Genomic DNA, 22758 nt, shown 5'->3' with positions numbered 1-22758 from the left:
CAATACTCAGGCACAAAACTCAAGTGCTGGAGATAGCTAGAGTAAGCTTGCAGCTCCTCCAGGGCCAAAACTGATTTTTCGGCTAAGATATCCTAATGTGATGCTATTCTGCATCTATTCTCTGCCATTGCTCAAGACAGACTTGCTAAGGACAGCCAGAAAACTACGAGTCAGTCAGAGGTAAAAAGGTTAGTCTCTGAGACCCAGAAACCACAGGGATAGGTGTCTCAGACATGTTTTTTTTAAATGCTTTCTTTTTGTCTCCTCCTTTTCTTCCTGAAGGACTAGATGTAAAATAAAATCATCTTACAGAAGGACAGCCGCCTCCCCCCTGTGCTCAATCATTCCAGTCACAATATGTTGTCCAGTAACCTGCATTGATAATTCCTCATGAATAAAATGCCAACATTATCATCCACAGCTATGTTGCTGACATGCGTTAAAATACCATTAATTTTCTGGCTTCACAACAGCTGAGCTACTCCCCATTTGAATATACAAAAGAGTATTTTGTTTAAACCAAATTAAAAACGTTCCAGTAAATGACTTCAATTTTGCTGGCTATACTACTTAGTGTATACTGTTCTATTTAAGCCTCTCTTTTCTCATCTCTGGCCCTTCTACACCCCCATTCTTTTCTCTGTTTGTTTTTTTCTCCTCTTCCCTTTATATACTTAATCCTTTCATTTCAGGAACTGGATTTGCCCAGCAAGACATCCACAGTCAGAGAGAGCTTCAAAAACGTAGTGCCAAAGAGTTAAGGCAATGGTGAAATTGCCTCTGCTCTGTTTTTATTCACCTGTTTGCCAAAACATATTTAGCAGTAAGGAAAGAAAGGGAAAGGGGAGTGAAAAGCACATAAATGCTGAATACACCTTCCTTTACCCATCCAGAAAAGTGCCAACATTCCCCATTTAAGTTGGAATGAAAACCACCATTTCTGCCAAGCCCTCCTGGCATCTCACCACTTTATTTGTTCCCATTTGTATCTAATGCTTTTGTCAACAGTTCAACAAAGTCAAAGCAAACAACCCACTACAAACACTGAGGGTAACAGCAACAAGCATGAATCCTTCACAATTATCCAGCCCAGCTGCTCAGTGCCTGTCCAGACTGCTTTCATTTACAACAGTGTCAACAAAAGGCTGAAACCCAATAACTAGGTGGGTCAATACTACCACTGTAAAGCCTCCAGAGAAGAAAATGCTGTTCTGCTGCTTAACTGCTTCAGCAAACATGCAGAATAATTCAGTTAGATAGACAAGTGCTTGCCTAATCATTTGTTGTGTGAATTATTCAACGCTTTCCCTTCAAACTGCTAAACGATGGCTCTTCAAATATTTCCAAGGAACCACCAGATGTCCTACAGGAGAAAAGGGAACATAAGGCACATTCTGACCTAAGACAGGGCAGCGGTAACCTGTGATCTTGAAAAGCATTAATGTTTAGAGGATTAACGCCTTCTTACACCTTGCTTCTGGTATAAAGAAGACACAGCTTTTAACATACAAGTGTTAGGCACGCATCAATTTACTAGCTGCTTGATCTCTGTACAGCATAATCAAGGCTGTTGCGTACAATTTTTCTTCCTCTTTTTCATGTGAATTGCAAAAGAGTTCTCTCCAGAGAATATGTAAAGTGTAGGTAAAAATAAGCACAGTAGTTAGTCAGGTGGATGCAGAGAGGAAACTGCATTTATTCCCACATATCTCTCTTCCTTCACTGCCCTCCATGTTCATTTCACACAAGCCAAATGCTCACTCGCCTTACTCCAGAGGTTTTTCACATAGGTTTATGTTCACAGTTTCAAAGAGCAGGACAAAAGTAGACTTACTGCATGGAATCCAGTACTAAGCACTACATGTTTTACTTCAATTGCCATTTTAGTATGGGAAACAACCACCTCCAGATGTCTGCTTTCCTGATTTTGTTGGCTTTTGTTACAAGCGCTCCATTACATTAACATATTATTTCTAAACTTTTAGCAAACTTTAAGAAAATGGGCAAATTAGGTAACAAATGGTGCCTGTTTTGATTTAATCTCATTACTGGCAAGAACAAACCTCGATATGAACAAATGCTTTTCCTAGGACCAGTTTACATATACATCACAGTGCAGTGTTGGACAGATATGTATCTTGAGCCAGAATACAATATCAAATACACTTATGAATATTTTATTTTTGACATCTACAGTAACAGTTGCCCACGCTGAGTAACTAGTATTCCAGAGAGGATTCCTGGCAGTTTTAAGACTTAGAAAAAGAGTAAGAGAAATTCTCTCTGTATGTCAAATTAAAGAACATATTTTTGTTTTTATAATTAGAACCTGCAACATATTTTGTTTGCAAAACATGCGGCTTTGCAGTGATTGCACAGTAGCAATCTCTGGTGTTGTGTGTTGTCAACATGAGAGACTTCTTCTATCAAATAAAGTTTTCTTCCTCTCTCTGTCCAAAACAATCATGAAACATTTGTCTACTAAATAGCAGCAGCTCCATCATGCTGTGATCACCACAGCTGCTAGTACCCACTACAGCCCTACACTACTTGGTGGGAAACTTCTGTTAGATTTACTATTAAAAATCAGATTACTGCTATTTGCAACACTAAGTTTGTTTATTAGTATTAGCAGGACTGTTACAGTCATTAGCAGGATTTATAAAATTGTTTAAGGTCCTTGGAGAGCAAAGACACAACAGGTGTCACTCTACAACAGAAAACACCTGGTACCAAAAGAGTTGCAACTTGTGCAGATTAAATGGGAAAAACCTCTGATGCTAGATACTCTTGAAAGAATAGAGAAGAGAGATAACATCTCAATTTTTGATGGTGTCTCCTCTTCCTCATCCATCAGAACAGGAAGAAGCATCAAAAAATGGCACCCCAGCCTTTGCCACAGTTGAAAGTAACGCTGTTAACCAGAAAACCTGCATAAAGCACACCAGAGTCCTACAGGTCTGGTAAATTACTGCTTTCAATCACCTGCAGTGTGATACAAAGCTTTTAGGCTACCTAGATGGTGAGCACACACTGCTTTTTCTGAGGGCAACAAACTGATCCTGGACAGATGCCTTTATGCTTAAGGTGGGGTGCCTTTGCTACTCTCGTGTCAGTTACACACACTGACACGGCACTCAGAAAAATACTGTACTTCAAGGGAATGGCAGGTAAAGGTTTCTCTAACCCCCACAAGGTTTACTGTAATTGATTTTAAAGTGATTATTTTTAAATTATTCAGACACTGAATTATTCTCAAAAATTGCAGTATGGGACAGCGAGGCTCAGTATAAAATAGTAGCTGGAGGTCATGGCACAAAACTTTTCTCAAAGCAGGGAAGAAAAGCAAAACAATAATTTCTTCCAGGGCTGAAATAAATTACAGTCTGGTAATTTTAAAAGAAATTGAGAGGTGAGACAGAAGTATAGCATCAACAGATATGGCTTCAGCAAATACATCAGGGAGGAAGGAAAATATAAACACACAGGTACAATTACTACAAACCAGATACAATGATTTCCTAAATGCCTGGCATTGGAAGACCACAAGGCAAAGCCTTTATGTTATTTAGGTCAGCACTGGCTTTTCAACTCAATGCAAGCAGTCATTTCTATAGTCTGTCCGCTTTGTTAATACAATAAAAAGAGCAAAGGACTCAGAAATACATTGCCACAGCTGAAGAGTTTTATGTTGTGTGTGGTCTGTGCCAAACACAAACCACACACAACAGCGAAAACCCTTCTGGGAGTCACTGTAACGGGAGACACCTCTCTTGGCCCTTTTTCCATATTCCTCACTGCACCTCTGCAGAACATGCCAGTCTGACAAAGCAGGACCCTGCCAGCAAAATCAGTGTTATTGTTTATTTTGATCTGTCAAGATTAATATAGCAAAGAAAATACAGTATGCACTCTTTCAAACAATATAGTGGCATGAAATATGCCAGCTTCTCTGGATGGAGAATCTATGATAGACAGCTCACATAGTTAATGGAAAAAGGAACAACCCATGTTGAATCTTTTCCTTCTCCCACCCCTCCACCCCACTTACTCATAAGTATGCATTAAGAACACTCCCACAGCTGCATTCACTGCCTCTTGAGTGGCAGAAAAACAGAGGTACAGCTGTGCCTGCTAATATTCGTATGCAAACAAGTAGCACTGGACTGGCTGCTACAGCTCACTTAGAAGCTCCTTGGTGCTTCCTCTTTGATAAGTTTGCAGATCAAAAAGAAGTGATACAGAGCAATCTGCTGTCCTTTTAATGCAATTAGCAGATTAAAGTGGCATTTCACTTCCAATACTTCATTAAAACACTGATTGCATCCAGCAATTGCTGATGATACAGCATTCACAGTGTTCCCCCTGCAGTCCTCCCTGAAACTTGGTGGAGAGCCGGGGTAAGCCCTGAGCTGGCAGCCAGCAGCCAGCCCAGCTTCTGGAGCCAGACATGAAACCTGTACCCTGGTGCACCGCAGCAGCGGGGACGGGTGGCAGAAGGCAAGGGAAGACAACACCCAGCACCTTCCAGGCAACTTACAGAAGTCAACAACCCCTGAGCTAGTGGTCTCTGTAATTCCTTCAAGAGGCAATAGAAAATACCATCCCCAGGATTTGCATCTCTTAAGCACAGTTGTGGCTGGGCCTCTTGCCAGGTCAGCTGTCACATTCCTGACTTTTGCTACACATCTCCATTTTACGATTTGTGTGAGACTTTCTACCTCTCAAGTTCTGTTTATTCTACAGTCTTGTGAGAGTGAAGCACACAAGTGGTGAAGTCCAGAAAAAATGCTGCTTGGACACAAGAGCTTATTTCAATTTTCCTCTTAGATTATTTTTCATGTAAGACTGACAAGCCAAATGATACATCAGTTTAGGAAAATATTTTTTAAATTTCTTCCCCCCACTCACCAAAAAGCAAGTTAACAGCAACCCAGCAAAAGTGACATCAAGCTGAATTCCTTCAATCCCTTCATTGTGGGAAGCACTGCTGGGGAAAGACCTGGCTTCACCCCCTCTGCCAAGAGCTTGGGGCATCCCTGGGGTACCCTCAAGCTCTGGCCCTGTTGCTACCAGCCAACACAGCTCCACTGGTGCCAAGGAAAGAACAAACTAAAAAAGATTAATTCGCAGATGTTCATGCATTTCACACACAGGGTGCCCTGTGGTCTGTTGCCAGGGCAACGAGAGACCACCAGTGCGCGCTTTATTGGCTTTATGAAGTGCGTCTCGGGGGCTATAGTCCGAGAAATGCTGCATGATAATCTTCAGGCTTTTCAGAAGCCTTGTTTTGTGTTTATCCGCATTTAACCCTCTGAGTGTTATTAAGAGCACCACTATGTCTGGTATGACAAGGAATGCAGAGACAGGATATGAGAAGACAAGCACATCGTCTCTGTTTCCAGCCTAGAGACCTTGGAAAGCACGTCCTCAGCACCTGCTCCCACCTGCCTTGCACTGGTGTTCACCCATGGCCTGCAGGTAAGCTGGCAGGTAAGCTGTTGTAGGGCAGACCTCAGTACAGCCATGTCTGGGGACAAAACTGGTATCAGAAAGTGCAAATGCAACACAAGTGTCACACTAGATTAAAAGGTAAGTGACAGCAAGCACGTTTTCTCAGTAACTTCAAAAGAAGATTAAAAAGAATCAAGAGCATTCCACCAACTTTCTAAACACATGATGCAAGAAACCACACTTTTGTTAGGAACCCCAATACATGACACCAGCAAACTACCCATGCCAAAACCTTTACCAGAATTTATAAATTCACATAGAATTCTCTTCCCTTTCTCTCCTCACTCCAGGCCAGTGTCAGGCTTCTCCTCCCCTAGCTGTCATCTCACCAGCCAAGGCAGGGCTGCAGATGGGGGGGCAGGAGGGAACAGGGGTTAAAATCACAAATGACACAACACCCCAAGCAGCAGCAGCCGCCACTGACATCAAGTGCTAATCCAACAGGAGAAGAGAGGGAGAAAGTGAGGGTGGCAGAAGGGATCAGTAGAAGAAACGGCTTGCATTCAGACTTGCAGGAGAAAGAGCATGCAGAGACAATAATTTCCTGGGAAAAGCTAAAGCCTAAGGAGAATTTACTCTGCCTCGTTTATTCAGACAACCAACTCCTTTGTGGCAGGGGCTTCCTGACTGACAGGAACCCAAGGCTCTTTAACAGGATTTCCATATTATTTCCAACACCTGCCTGCAAGTTATTTGTTTATACTGAAGAAGGCGAGATTCTCAAATCAGGCATCTGCTTCTGGTTCAGGCATATTTTAGGAAACCATCTAGAAAGAAGCTTTGTTGCTATGGAGACATTTTTATTTTCTTCCTTTAGTTGGATGAAAAACATTAGCATTTCCAATTTTTTGTTCTACAAAAGGCCAAATGTCGCTTAAGAAAAGACAGAACTGTTCAAACTGCTATGCAGAATAGGCTAATCAACCTTTAGATATTTAATTAATTATTCAACTCAATTAGAGTTTTACCAAGGAGAGGCAGGAAACAGTGCAACTTTCCTGCAAACTTCCCTCAATGGTCAATTCCTGCTGGCCAGTCTAATTGCTTCTTCCCTCAAAGCACAGCTAAAACTTTGTAATTCATGTTGCACTCAACAATCTTGCATGACAACTTGCACATCTGTCAGACTACCCAGCTCCCTAAACTTTTTCTAAATCAATCTAATCACCTTGGATGAGGAATGTGTTCCTTTCCCAGTGTCAGAAATGAGATAAGAAGAGAAATACAAATACAAATATACTATTAGCATTCAGTGATTTCATCCATATGACAGAAACTTCCAATGCATGCCATACATGTTGCTGAATCCAGAAGGTACACGCCTTCCCTCCCTTTAGCAGATAATCTGCATGCCTGAGAAATCCATTGATTCATGTAAAAATAAAGAATGTTTCAAGAATCTAAGGGCTTTAAAGACAAAATCAAAATGTTATGTGCTAAAAAAAAAATAAATCACAGCACCAGCAGAAATCTGTAAGTCAAAAACCTAGTCTGTGTCCCACTTTTGACAAAAATTGATACATGTTGTTTATTTTCTCCCACTAAATTGAGAAACATCTATGGAACTTGACCTGCAAATGTGTTTTACATTCCAACTCATCCACCATGTGTAAACTGGAGCAAGACATTAATTCCAGCATCTAAAGTATGATTTTAATTGCATGCTTACAGCGAGAAGAACTTGAAGAGATAGAATAAACAAATTAATTTCCTCCCTTTACTTCTTTTCCCCCAGCTATTATATTGTCAAAGCCTTTGCGCTGGAGACCTTTCCACCCACCTCCTCATTCCAGCAAACTTCCTCTTCCTACTCTATGATGTGAAATCATAATCCTGTGTTATCAACATCACAGTCTGTTGCCATGGAAATAATTAGACATGACTGCTCAGGTTAGAAATTACAGCCCATGTATGTATTTGCCTTCTGGGTGAAGAGAGCATCTGGAGAGAGAAAATTTGAGTTACCCTAAATCACCAAGTGGCAACATAAAAGTTTGACAGTGGGATGCACTTCGGGAATTTGACCAAATATGGGCACACCATTGAGTAAGAATCACCCTGTGGTAACGTGCAAAAAGATGCAGGACAAGAGGACAGCATGTCACTAATAGACAGAAGTGGGTACAAAGCTAGTGGGTGAAAGAGGTGAAACCATCAAAACTGGCAGAAGCAGCTAATTAATTCTTTGATACCAGAGTATATGCTGTTACTTTCATATGAATATGAGTATTCTACTCTAAACTTCCCAGATGACTTCCCGAAAAAGACTAAAGATGTGATACTGCATGAATGAAAGAAATTTAAAACTCAGGCTGGGGGGGAGAAAAGAAGAAAAAAACACAGCAGGGAGATATACACCCGAGGTTTAGTTTCATGTTCCAGAAGTCTTTTTAATACCACAGGGCTTGAATGACATACTACAAGTTTAGCCATGAAAAGGTTATTAAGAAAAAAAAAAAAAAGCAATGCCAAAAAATCAGCTCCATAAGATAGACTGAGACAACAAACAGGACCTTGCTAATTAATATTTGTTCTGCTTCAGCAGGCAGTTACTGGACGAGACTGCAACAAACAAGCATGTCTCACCCAATCACATCATTAATCCACTCACGTTCACCACCTGAGGACCAGCTATGCCCCACAGATATTTATTCATCTGTTCCACAAACAAACAATTACAACACATTTTCTGGAATTAGGGCACCTGTTACACTCAGCACAGCTTACACGCCCAGAGGCAGATATCAATTAATACTGAAAAAATTACTGTATCAGAAGCCAACAGAAGTTACTCATTACTATTTGGTAATGCTACTCCCAAAACACCCATGAACATCAAAAATGCCAACTCTTGCAGAGCAGTGCTGTTAAATCTGCTCTGTTTAAAACTACCACTTCATCATAACAGAAAGCAAAATACATGCAAATGCTTCATTCCTGAATGGCAGAAGGTACAAACAGAATCCATGACATGAGTCTGAAATGTCTGGATTTTAACAAGCCTGTGAAGTGCTTTTTAGATGAATGGTGATTAATTGGCCAAATGACAAAATCATCAGAAAACAAATCCTGCAAATTTCTTTAAGTTTGTAACAGGTAACCACATTTTTTTGGCTTGTTTAATGCACACTGAATACAGAGACATTTGGCAGGACATTCACACCTCTAGAGGATGTCCCATTTAAAAAACCTGACAATTAGGACAAAGTCCACAGAATACATAATTATTTTATTGAATATATATTTATTTATTATAGATTGTATTAATTATGAATAGTGAATTAAATATGAATATGAATTTCTATTAATATATTGATTAAATTAATATATATTTATTATAAACATTGTAAGCAGCTTATGTGGTGTTCCTCTATCAGCAGAAGAACTAGGTCAGCAACAAAACTAGATCTGGTAATATTCAGAAGTCTTATATAATATGTTGGGGCATTTTTATTTTAAAGTCTCTTGTACTTTATAGATGTGTATTCACACAACTCCTCCAAGCATCAGGTTACTCACAGATTCAGGAGTAAGCAGCCTACTCTTACTTACAACTGAAAGAGGTCTAAACACTTAATAGTGGCTACCAGCAGCTTGAGAAGCACTGGAGCACCTGCTACCACAAATTTATTTACAAATGTAAATGGAAAGTGGGAATTGCATCCATCCACTTTCCCTGTATCGCCCACATGTGTAATTACTAGCTTTCACGCACATTAAGGCAAAAGTAATTTTATTTCTAAATTCAGCTCAATTTGCTCTGACAGACTTCTCCCAGTTCACCAGCACTTTGGCCAGAAATCCACCCCAAAGCTACATATGATGAATTATTTTAGATCTTCTTTTCTAAAATCCATTTTTTTTGTTCCCCCTTGCCCCAGAGGAATCTCAAACTTGTGAATTTACTCCTGTCACAAGACTGCAATTTTCAATTATTGGCACTTGTTGCTGCTGAAACAGATCAAAATAAAAAAGGTTTCATCACTTTGGCAAATCTTACTATAAGCATAGTCTTCTGCCCCAAGTAATTTAAAGATCAGATAAAGAAAAAAACCCAAACAACCAAAAACATCCCAAAGAAACAAACCAACTAACCCCAGAAGAATGGCGTAACAGGTATATAAAGAACAAGAGATCTACATTAGAAGTGATAAAAAGTTCATACATGTGGGATCTTGAGCCTGAATTCACATGTTTCAGAAGACTCTGTGGTTCTTGAACAATCTGCTCAGGGACATCCAGGCTACCTCTGGCAGGCCCACAACCCAGCCAGCATCTGGGAGCTCCTTCATTCCATTTGCTGCACTGAGAGTTATGAGAAGAGAGTGCTAGCACTACACTACTTTCTGTCAGGTGGAGTCTTTTTTACACATGTTTCCATAGTTCTGCAAAGGGAATGCATTAGAAAAGGAACTTTGTGAGGCACCAGAGAAACTTTTGCCACATTTGTCCCAGAGATGGTACCAGGGCTGGAAAGATGGGCATACCTCCTGCACCAAGAGTTCTCACAGGAGGTGGAAAAAAGCTCGTGCAGTGCAATTAGCAAGGAAGAATCCACTGAAAATAACAATACTTTTTCTTTTTTCCTCCTTAAAAAAAAAAAATAAATTTTACAGCTTTGAAAAGGAGATACACCAAGTCCTCAGTGAAAAGTTGTTTAGTTAACTGCAGAGCTGTTTGTCTTTCTACTGCAGTTTGAGCACAGCCCTGGCACATGCCACCCTTCCTTCCTTTTGTCCACTCCACAGCCTTGCCACTGCACAAAGAGCACTCCCATGACCCAGTTTACTGCGTTTAGAATTTTCCCACACTTCAAACCTTGCAAAGAATTTGGAGGACTGGATCCAAGAAGAAATCAAAGAGCTCCCAAAGCTGCCCTTCTCCACAGAGCTTGCTGTGTCAATGCTGATCTATTATTTAGGAACAGCTCCTGGACAATCTAATGTTACCTGAAGGTGACCGCTCAGTTTCAACAGTGAACTACTCACTCCAGGGAGGTGCTGGGCAAGATCAGGCATAACACATTTGCTGGAGTGATGCAAACTGTCTTTTCCCTGGACTGAGCTAAGAGGAGACTTAGGACCAGCACAGCTAGAGACATCAAGTTTCAGTAAGAAAACTGCCCAGCAAATCCAAAGCGCTGTAAGTGGTGGCAAGAAACGGGTCATTTCAGCCAAATTCCTTTCTTTGTACAAATGGGTACTGTACCTTTGTTATCAGAATTGCACACTAAAGCGTAAATTTACACTTCATGAGCTATTTTAAAATCCACCCTGCTTAATAATCTATATCAGCAAGAAAACACTTTAAAGTGTCTCTCACAATTAAGCCCAGGCACAACCTTATATAAATCAAAATTTTGCTACCATATCAAAACGTTACACTGGGGCTGTATAACATTGCCCATATCCTCATTACATGCTACACTAATTACTACCAGCAGATTCAGAATTTTCTGCACATTAGAGGCTTTTAGAGGAGCTATAAAAAATTTCAGGCATCATTAATTTAAATTTGTATTGAAATTTCCTTTTGACAGATGGCCAAAAATTACTTACTATTTAGAGTACCAGAGTCTGCCTGTTTGCACATTGGAAGAGGAAAGGGAAAAATTAAAAGGAAGAAGGAAATTTATGTCACGTTCATTACCTGTTAAATGTTAAGGAGCATTATCCTGCATGAATAAATTATTTCATACAAGCACACAGACTCCAGCTGGTTCTGGCTGACAAAAACTGTCTCAAGTCACACAGCAGACAATCATAAAAAGCCTCTCTTAACCAGGAACCACTTAAGGGAGGAGGGATCGATTGAACAAGCGACTAACTGCTACTCTGGGCATCACTGAAAACATTTAAGGAAATTAGCAAACTATTTCACCTTGCAAAGCTGGCAGTAAGCCCCATAATGCTGACACACAAGCCAATTCACAATCTGAGTACCATGCAAGACAAACACCTACTTATCATTTCAAAGTAAACTGCATGAAGTAGATGCCCTTCTTTCCTTCTGGAAGCTGTATGAGTATCAGCACTTTTGAATCAATCCCAGACAAAACTGGCCTTTTCAGTACAAATGCTCCACCTAACATCCATGCCGGCATAAACACCCCAACACCTCACAAATGTTACAGAAACATGACTAGTATGTATCGTTTAGAAACAGTGAATGGCATATATTAGCAATTCTCCTCAGTCACTTTCTTGAGTGAAATCATCATGGTTCCAATTGTATAGGTAAGCAAACTCACTCAAGAAACCACATGGGTTTGTGCTCTCACAGTTAGGTGTCAGCCCCACTTGCATTTGTTAGAGCGCAGGAAAAAGGAAAATGGACTAAACTTAAGTGTTCACAGTTAAGAGTGGGTATTCTAGGGAAATGGTCATTAATGTGTGCTCCTGCCTTGTCACATAAAGCAGTAATAGCAGTTTCCAGCCCTCATGACAAAGAGGCTGAAGTGAAATCCAACATGCTGTTGTCTTATGTTGGCAGATAGACAGCTTCAGTGCCTTTGCTGCTCACAGTGAAAACTGACAGTTCCTGTCAGCTCCTGGTTGTTATGCAGAGCCATGTGTGTAACAGCAAAACTGACAACTATTGGCTCAGTTGCGCTTGGCTGGGGCATGTCAGGAGTGCCAGTGGCAGAATGGGTGTGCTGGGATAGGCTGCAGGACACGTCCCCACCTGTAGATGCCAAGGAACAAAGGTGTCAGTCCTCATGTCAGCCCTGGATGGACAAGTCTCTGGTGGGGGCAAAGCCTGTGCCCAGAACCATCAAGGTTCTCCCAGAACCAACAAGGTTCTCCCAACACCGTCAAGGGCACACCAGTAATATCTGCCTGACAAGATCTTGCTGATCTTGTCTCATGCACACCAGACTCTCGCTGTGAATATCTCTTCCATCACTTATCAAACCCCAAAAATGTATCTTCTAGAAAAAAGCACCACTAGGAACTTGACAAACTCTTTCTAAGTGCTCAATAAGGTTGGTGTAGGCCTTGCCATTTATAAGAGAAGCGAATCTTCCTTTTCACACTCAGCAGCACCTAATAAAGCTTGATCTCGTGTTTCTGAAAACCATGCAAACTAGGAGAGCAGACCCATCAAGGAAGATGGGCTAACATACATCTCTCCAACTGCAGCATTAAAACCCCAGGAGTCCCTGAGAGGCACTGGTGGCTATCAGTATGGAAAAGCATCACATGTCACTGAACCCTACTTGTATCTACTACTGAATGCTCAAAATAAGACAAGTGGCAAGGTATGTTATTACATCTACTTATGAACACCACTCTACACAGGATACAGGCATGCTGCAGAGTCACTTAGAACCTGAAAACTGATTTGTGGAAAAGCAAGGCAGAATCCTCAGTGCAAGCTTCAGTATCACATTCATCAGGGTAGAGGGAAGGGCAGCTCACTCAGCTCACTCCTTTCCAACTACAGGGCAGTAGTCAGCACTCCACGTCTCCCCATGTGAGCAACAGAGCTCTCCTTCCTCAACTGCATTATAAGGAAATACAAGAATTACAATTTACAGCCTCCAAATTAATTAAGACTACAGGCTTATTCTTTCCATCTCAAAAGCCTGGACAGAGACCTCAGGCAGACCTTTCTGTCCATCCAAGAACAGCCCCAATGCTGTTCCAGTAAACTCACTGGTCGACCTGTTGCTTGCAATCCCAGCTGCCCCACTACCAGCCATAGCCTGAATGTGACACACAGGCTAGGCAAGGTGCTGCCAACCAGCACAAGCATCACAACCCAGTTTCACTCTGTGAGTTTTTCCACTGCTCCGTGCCGCACTTCAGAAAAATGCAGCGTTCATGCAGCTCTGCTGAGCTACCCTTTACACCTACAGAATGGAATCCTACCTTGATGGAGTCTCTGTCTGCATGCAGAGCAGCCCCCGTGTGTAAGGAGGGGGAGATATGGTGGCAGGGGATGGGCATGTGGGGGAAGAGAGAAGGAGAAAAGTACTAGTTAGTTTACATAAAATTATACATTTATCATACTCTGAAGAAAGAATCCTGATGTCTGTTAAATAATAAATTGCACAGATGTTAACTTTTCTGTACAGTTAATTATTAATGCTGTACAGCCAGATTTATAAAACTGGATTTCTAGCATTTGAACACAATTTCTGGCTACTGCTAGATAATAAACACTAAAGTAATTAGCTAGGAACTCTTCTGAAAATTCCTCCCCTCTCCCTCCCCCTTTGCTTGCTTTAAACAGGATAATTTAAAAAAGAAAAGAAGGGAAACAAAACCACACACTCCTCTGGCAGTGCCTACCTCTTTGGTGATCATTATCATGGTGCTTCTTCTCGTCTTTAATTGGGAGGTGGGACTGCCCCCCCAGCGCACTGGAGAGTGCCAGGAGACCAGCGCTGCTGCCAATGGGTGGGATGGCTGGAGGCTGCAAGCCTGAGGGGTGCGGAGTGAGCGGCACGGGAAGACCATGTCCATGTGACAAGTGCTGGGCCTGGAGTTGTTGCTGCTGTGAAAAACAAAACACAGATATTGAATTTGTTCAGGGAGCTGGGGATTGTCTGGTTGATCACCTGTATCAGCTGTGACTGATCAGACCAATCAATGCATCTGATCGATTCAAGATATCAATGCTCACAAACATCCTGGTGCCTTAATAATGTCTAGATGTTTGGACATAACATATTTGGTAAAACTCAGACTGAACTGGAAAACAACAATGACAAAAATGAAAAAATAAAAAAAAAGAGAGCAAATGAATGTTACCATTTTGGTGAATTGTTTATTTTTTTGGCAGAGGTATTATGCTTTTCTCTTCCTAGTAGAAAAACATCATGTACACATCTAATCAAAACATATGTAACTGTAAAAGCAGTTATATAATGAAAAAAAAAGCTGAAAATTGAGAAAATTAGTGTTAAACAGTTCTCCCAGAGCTACTGCACAGCATGCAGTGAAAGTTAATTTGAAAGAGAAAACCTGAATTAACAATCCAGAAAAGGAAACTGGTTGCAGCCACCGTTTTAAGCCCTTTAAGTGTCCTCAGCGGTACTTGAGCAAATTACTAAAGAAAATCTAATGTAGCAAGGCTTGGGTCCTCCTGTAGGCTTGCTCAATAATGCTGAAATAATTGGGCACTCTGTGCACGTTTAGTGATGCTCGAATGAAAAGCTAGAGGCCTGCCCTTGTACTCTTCTCTAGCTGCTGACTCTGTGTTGTGACAGGTTTATTTGAGTGGGACTGTGATGCATGCACCAGTAACTGCACTGACAAGAGTTTAAAGTCATTTTTACCAGTACACTGGCAACACATAGAGAAAGCCCTTGAGAGGTTTGAATTGGAGTGCTTGACCTCAACCAGGGCTGCATCAAGCTCTGTGCTATATTAACTACTGTGGTGTAGATAGACTATTGCTATTTGTTGGGAAGGCAGAGGGAAAAAACCTGAAAAATCAACAACAAAAAGCAAACAGGTGAAAAAGTTTGGTTAAATACATCCCAAGAAAGATCTGTTCAGGACTAAGGCTTACATACTAGCCATCCAACTAACTTCTGCTCATAGAATAACCAGATTACCTCTGAATTTTTCATTCTCAAGCAGCTATTGCTCAGGGTAAGTCATATCCCTGAGTCCTCTAGGATTGTTCTCTCCCACCTGCACATCTGCACACAGGACTTTATAAGAAATAAAAAACTTGCTTTGCATAAAAACATTTTAAGCTTCTAAGACTTGAGACCTTACTTATGTAAGGGTGAGCTGAAAGGAAAAGGCTGCAAGTCACAGCACACTAGATAACCCTTGCAGCACACTGCACACATACCTGCCTTGACATCCCACCCCAAAAGTACATATCCTGCTCTTCTGCTTGGAAATAAACCTCATGCAGTGGAATCAGACTGGCAGTGGTATGAACACATCATCTAATCCAGATCAGTGACAGAGAAAGGAGGGCAATAATCTACAAGAAAGCTGTGGAGGAATAAAAATACATAAGGGGGTGGGGAGCAGCCACCAAAATTAAAATCAACCAGACAAAAACCCAGAAAGAACATTGTTCCAAGTAGAAGAAAAAGGAAAGGCCAAGTCTTTTTCCTGCTTGTGAGCCCATATCATTCCAGCAGGTGTTCCTTCTTGTAGAACATATCAAAGACATTTGGCTTGCATGATGCTCTCAAGGCAGTGTGCTTAACTCTTCAGAATATTAAATTAACTACAATGAAACAAAGCAAGAGAAAATAGTGTATTGTTTAGCTTCAGGGTTTGAATGGGGCTGCCTTACAACAATTTGGCATGTCTGACTAGGGGAGGGAGGAGAAGTACGAGCAAAAGAAAAGGGATGAACAAAATAATCTGTGTTCTGCTACCCGGTTTTGAAAAAGAAATTTTCTATTCCTATTTGAGAATGTGCTATAAACCACTACAAGAAGATCTCTCTCTGAATCTGCCAGTGGTTTAAAACAAAGACTTTGAGTAGAGCCTGGGAATATCAACAGAGAGCTTTCCCCTTGTTAACTATTACACTGTCAACCAAAGAGGAACTCTAATTACACATTACTGTACATTCCATACGGATCTGCCTACTGACCTACCCAATTTGCATTATATGACCTCCTCTATTGATACAGGATGGTTTCCAAAGAGCTGGAAGAAAATTGCACTGTGAATGTAATACCCTGTTTTAGCGCTCTTTGTTGGGAATCTCTCTACATCGCTCAGCAAGACAACAGCACAGACTGAAACTTGGATGTACTGAACATCATTAATGACTCTCAGATATAATATGGTCTTTAAGAGAAGTAGCCTAGCAGCTTGAGATCACCCAGAACAGCTGGGCTTGCCCAGTCCCTCTTGGCCAGGAATCAATGTGTTTTCACTGCAAATCTGAATTACAGAGAGCTCTGAAAATAACTGCAGAGAGCGGGGAATTAAAAAACCAAACCCAGAGCCTTCCTGGCATAGAGAACTTTTCTAAAGAGACCAAGCTCTTCCATTAAAAGTAATGGTACGTGAAATCTGGTAAGAACCTGGCCTCAGAAGCGACAAAGTGTCATTCACAGCAGAATTTTGACGTCATTAAGTTACATCGTAACAGCAGAAAGAAATGCTTTGGTATAAAAACTAGACTGCTAAATAAATCTAAGCTAACACCCAAGATTCCAGCATAGCCCCAGACGCCTTGCCATGCAAGGGATAATATTGTTGCACGCTGTTAGACGGGATGGGAGTAAAATTTCATCAACAGAAGGAGGATCATGGACTAGGACTGCATTGTTACAGGAATGACTATGACCTCCTCCAGTACAAGGGGCAATGCTGAATACCAGAAATGAGGCACTGGTGCAAAACCAGAAAGAAAGAAAATTCAAGTGAAACACTGGGTAGGTTTTTGTTCACAAAATATAGAAGCAGAAAAGGAAATATAAGTAAATAATCATATAATTAGTGCTGTTTGCTAATAGGCTTAGTTAAGAAGGTAAAGACGAAGTGACATCTCTGACTGCCATTTCCAAACTTTTCAAAACTATTAGTGCATTCAGAGACCGACACAATGACAGCTTGACTTTGTTTTTCCATTGCTTATGGGTATCACTGGTGAGCATTAGGTGGCCTACACGCAGCTATTTCTTTAAATGGAAAGTTACATAAAAATGGGCAACTGCTTAGCCCACTGGGGATCAGATCACTGCTACAAAGTAGTAAGAAAAGGTCATCTCCTGGAGTGATCAAGGAGGAGTAAGACAGCTCACAGTTACTCTCTACACAAAGAAATATTCTACTTTGGAAGAAAGTTTGCACTTGTTTCTGCCTGTAGCATGAATTTAGATCATAAAATCTGACACAATTAAAAAACTTGCAAGGAAAGTCTGAAAATGAGACAACTGAGCACCTACATAAATTTTTTTGAAGTTGCTGTAATGCCTTCTCTTCTTCTCCATCTTCTCTTTGTTATCTTTGGTCATGTTATTTATGAACTCTTAGCATGTGTAGCATGTGGTTAACTTCAGACAATCCTATCACAGTTGACTACAGTATACGTAAAGTCAAGCATACATCTTCAGCATTAATGCATAAAAAGTGAAAACTTGGAAAGGCAGACTTTATGATGCTGTAAATTTTCCAGAATTATTTGAAAATAAAACCAGCAACAGTTAGCTACCAAGAAATACACCCTATGGAATTACAAAATAGATTGCAATGTTTTTAAGGAACATTCAACACACACAAAATATAAGAGCACAGGGTAAACACAGCAATCAGAAAGAAGCCAAAAAAGAAGACTGCATTCTTTTTAGTAATAAGTTTAGGAAGACAGTAATTTAAATCAGCTGAATAGTAAAAACTGAAGTAAAGCTTTCAAAACACATTAACACATGTCAAATAAAGATAACATCTGGTGGTTACTAATGGCATTTTCTTTTCTGTATATTCTTCTAGGCCATCTAGAGTAAGGAATAAAATAATTCCAAAGTGAGATCTACATAAAGAGGTAAAAAGGATTTGCTGAAGGTTTTTATCTGAGTAACGCTAATTTTTAGAACCACCATTCTAAATGTTGATGCTTAGCTTAATTCTTTTCCCAACACATCTTAAGAGATTAACTTTTAAGTAAAATGTGATAACAAACCCACTAACAAATTAGCTTCGAATGCTCTCTTGTTATAGTCAGCACATTCAAAGCCTATTTTCCTGGAAGAGGTTCAAGTTTTTACTGGATACTTTCCAAGCAGCTCTGTGTTGCAGTAATCTACCACTTTCCTTACAGACCCTGAAAAGTCACAGCCATTACTCAAACAACCTGAACATACTACTCTAACCTGAAGACATTTCTAATGTTAACAAACTAATGTCTCAAAAAGACACTTTCTTTCATATTTTCAGACATGTTCACTGCTCATACCTGCAACACCGCTGGGAGAGGACCTCAAAAAATTTGAATTAAATGGCTTCACTGTTTGTTTGAAATTAGTTAAGTGATGTGGCTGGTTGCTCAGAGGCACTCATTAGTAAGATAGCATACACACAAAACAGAACCCAGGATGTTGAGGAAACAAAGACATAAAAACAATGGCTCTAGAGCACACAGTATCAATGTCAGTGGTTTGAAAACCAGCAAAGGCAATTCTTTGGCACACACAGTTATGGGTGTACTTAAGATGATACGAATTTTTATCTATTGTGGCTGTTCGCACCCTTGATGTGATCAGCACTGTTTGTACCTCCTTTGTACTGCTCTCTCTCTGCTGGCAGGTATTTAAGAAAAAAATAAAAGATTTCTGATGTTATGATACAAGACAGCAAAACAACCTACAAAGAGCGTGATATAGCAGTTCCTCCAGTGGAATGGTTCTAGAGCTATATGGATATATATACCATAATTTGATGGTATATATAGTATATATATATGGTATATATATACCATATTTGATGGTATAAATAGTATATTCCATATACTCTACATCAAGACCACTGTTTGCATATACAAACAGTGGTCTTGATGTAGAGTAGAACAAACTACTACCCTTACTCCTCTAAGGGAGAGTGAGCATTTTGAAACTTACTACAGTGCGCAGAATAAAATGAAATATCCTGGTGGGAGTCTTGCTATAGACTACCAAGACAAAGAGACAGATGAAATATGCTATAAGCAGCTGCCAGAATGCTCATAATCACAGGCCCTTCCCTCTCGTAAGCTGAAGTCCCTCATGAGATGTCTGCTGGAAATACAACACAACAGAGAGGAAACGGTCTAGAAGGTTCCTGAAGGACAATTTCCTGACACAGCAGGGATGAGGGAAGACAACAAGGGCTGGTGCCCCACTCGACCTGCTGTTTGTGAACAGACAAGGATTTGTGAGAGAGGTAGTGGTCAGAGGCCATTGTGGCCCAGCCAGCATGGGTTTATGAAGGCACATCCTCCACATCCTGTGGATGTTGTCTACATGGACTTTAGTAAAGCTTTTGACACCTTTTCTCATAGCATTCTCTTGGAGAAACTGGCTCCCCATGGTATGGATGAGTGCACTCTTTGCTGGGTATAAACTGACTGGCTGTTTGGGCCCGCAGCACTGGTGAATGGAGTGACACCAGCTGGCAGCCCAGGGCTCTGTGGTGGAGACAGCTCTGCTGAACATCTTCGCTGGCAGTCTGGACAAGGGGATTGCTCAGTCAGCTGGCAAATGACACCACGCTATGCAGGAGGGCAGGAAGGCCCTACTGAGGGTTCTTGACTGGATCAATAAACCAAGCCTAACGATGTAAGGCTGAACAAGACCAAGTCATGACAGGCCCATGCAGTGCTACAAGGCTGGAGGCAGAGTGGCTGGAAAGCTGACTGGTGGAAAAAGACCTGGGAGTGCTGGTTGACAGCAGCTGAACATGAGTCAACATGTGCCCAGGTAGCCAGGGAAGGCCAATGGTATCCTGACCTTTATCAGCAATAGTGTGTCCAGCAGGACCAGGGGAGGGGTCATTGCCCTATTCTCCCACTGGTGAGGCCACACCTGGAGTGCTGTGTCCCATTCTGGGCCCCTCAGTTCAGGAAGGACATTGAAGTGCTGGAGTGCATCCACAGAAAGGCAGCAGAGTAGGTGAAGGGTCTGGAACAAAAGTCCTGTGAGGAGTGGCTAAGGCAGCTGGAGCTGTTTGGACTGGAGGAAAGGAGGCTCAGGAGATGTTATCACTGTCTAGAAAAGCCTGAGAAGAAGCTCTAGTGCAGTGGGAGTCAGCCTCTTCTCCCGGGCAACTAGGTATTAGGTGATAGGAAATGGCCTCAAGTTGTGTCAGGGAAGGTTTAGATTGCATACTAGGAAAAACCTCTTCACTGAAAACACGGTCATGCATTGGAACAGGCTGCCCATATGGAACCACCATACCTGGAAGCACTCAGAAAAACTTCTGGATGTGGCACCTGAGAACATGGTTTAATCGTGAACATAGTGGCGTTGGTCTAATGGCTGGATTCAATAATCTTGTAAGTCTTTTCCAGCATAAAAAAAATTCTGTGATTCTATGCAATGCATCAGCAATTAGTGGGAACTCTAAATGCTCAGATGCAACTGATCTGCTAGAAAATTTGGATGTGTCTGTTCACAAAAGGGAATGAATACAGACCTTAAAAATCTAGGAATAAGAATGAAAAATGATGAAAAAGGAGAATAAGGAGCAGACTAGTAATAATAATGATAATAATAATGTCTTTTGGGTTTTTTCCTGAAGATTCAAATGTCATGCTACTTGCTCTCAGATTCAGCAATTTCTGTCTTTGAGGATGCTGATTCCACAGAAGGAATCTACTACATAGTTTCCTCTACTAAGGAAACTACGGGGGAAGGAAAAGAATCAATAGCTGACATTAATCAGAAGAGAAGCATTTAGAGCTCCTACATAAATAACAAAGAAACTATCAGAATCACATCTCTACAAATTGCTTCAAAGATCTTTTAAGTGATCTAGGAACAAAAAGTCATCTCCCAAATCATATTGTGGAATGAAAGGCAATATATGCAGAGCACATTTCCGTTCTTAATCATATATATGGGAACATCTGTCAGGATACATGTTTCACCATTTGTCCTCCCTTCCACTCTTTCAACTATTTTTCACTCAGTGAAACAGCAGACAGAGGACAAAAAATTAATACAGCCTACTAACAAATAAAAGATTCATGGCCAAAAATTGGATAGAATCTTAAAAAGGGAAAAAAACTAGTCCCCTACAAAAGGCTAAGCTCACCTTCCCACAGAATATTAGAGTTCAGTAGTTCCTCCTGATTGCAGGACTGCATCTCCATTTCACACTGGAGGTGGAGGGAGGGAGAATTAAACTCTTAAGACTCATTCTCTATTATCATTTCATAAAGAGCAGAAATTACTACATAAATCACACAACTTAAAACTCTCTTCTTCCTTCTCCCCCATCAATTTCTATCTAAGGTAAAGAAAATCTACATCTGACAGAGAAGGCAGAAAGCACAAATAGCAAGCTAAAGGTCTTGCCATGAGGAGTGTCAGTGGTGTGATACACACCTTGACATACCAAACCTCTGCTTCAAAACCTTTTCACACAGACCAGTGCAAAAAATAACAATGGCAGCAAATTGTTGTTTTCTGCTACGCATAAACAGATGGCAAACTATTCACAGTTTGGGACACACTGGTTCAGGTACCTTATTTACCAAATATTCCACTAATGTCCTATCCACAGACACGGGGAAGAGATTTTTTTTCTCCTCTGGACTAACAGTAAAAAGACAGCATGTATGTTGGGACCTTATAAATTTTGGTCCTTTCCTTTAGAAATGAGAGTAACATCTGTGCTTTTCCCAGCAGACTTCTAAATAATCTTCTAGGGTCACCACAGTAAAAAGTTTCTGAAACCCTGGGCTAAAAAGTGAATAAGTTACCATCTGAGACGTATCACAAATCAAACAATAAAAGCTACAGGTTAAGCAATGGCACTGGTCACAGAGAGATTGAAGTGGCTAAATCTATAAGCAATTCTATTACCAGAGCTTTTAAATGTGGCAACCATAATTCACTTCTAAGATTCCTCACAAGGTATGGTTTTAGAGCCCTATAATACCAGCATAAGATAGATGCATGCTGTGCATCTCACAGATATATTTCTCTAATGGATCCTATCAAGTCAATCCTTACCAAGTCAAATTTCTACACAGCCATTACTGAGAAGCAGAGGTTCCTTAACTCTAAGTGCTAACAGCACGTTTCATCACACTTACAGCACACAAGTACACACTGTGTTGGATTTCAGCAAGCTGTCTTTCCTTGGGATAAAAGGCTGCGCAGGCTGATCCATTCTTTCTAGCCCATTCTCTGTCTCTAGAGATGGCCATTTCTGGTGCAGCTGCAGTCCTGGGCAGAGGACTGTAGTGCCTCCTCTTCTCAGAGGTGAGTAGCCTCTTCCCACAAGTGTTAGGACACGTGGATACAGTTACCTCTCTCCAAGCAGATTTCACTGTGAGATATAGTGTCTGTCTCTTCAATGTAGTGCCCATTAGCCAGGTAATTGAGAGTGAATTCCTTTGCTTTAGTGTAGTTTCCCAGTTACAGAGGCTTTGATAAAAGAAGGTCCGGGCAAGGATCAAATCATCTGGATCTAAGCTGCAGCCCCAAGACTGTGGAAGGACCACTTCTTTTTGCCTTAGCCTCTTTAGAAAGTACAAGCAGCGCTCCCCTGTTTCACAAACATTCCTTGAGCTAGTTCACCAGTGTTCATCAGTGATGCATTCATA

General features: G+C 40.9%; 1 protein-coding gene across 2 annotated transcripts in view; it reads right to left on the bottom strand.

Moving 5' to 3' along the window:
- The window catches only part of TLE4 (TLE family member 4, transcriptional corepressor), a 98280-nt gene that overhangs the window by 29886 nt on the left and 45636 nt on the right, over positions 1–22758 (bottom strand). The window contains exons 7-8 of one of the 2 annotated variants that reach the window (XM_015615329.3): positions 13812–14016; positions 13389–13405 (exon numbers count right to left, since the gene is read on the bottom strand). In XM_015615329.3, the coding sequence (XP_015470815.1) occupies positions 13389–13405; positions 13812–14016 (222 nt within the window). The remainder of the gene's footprint in view (positions 1–13388; positions 13406–13811; positions 14017–22758) is intronic. The other variant, XM_015615330.3, reaches the window with a different exon arrangement.

This window comes from Parus major, chromosome Z, assembly GCF_001522545.3.
Source record: "Parus major isolate Abel chromosome Z, Parus_major1.1, whole genome shotgun sequence".
Lineage (NCBI taxonomy): Eukaryota > Metazoa > Chordata > Aves > Passeriformes > Paridae > Parus > Parus major.
Note: the sequence above shows the minus strand (reverse complement) of the source record. Positions and strands in the feature narration are given on the sequence as shown.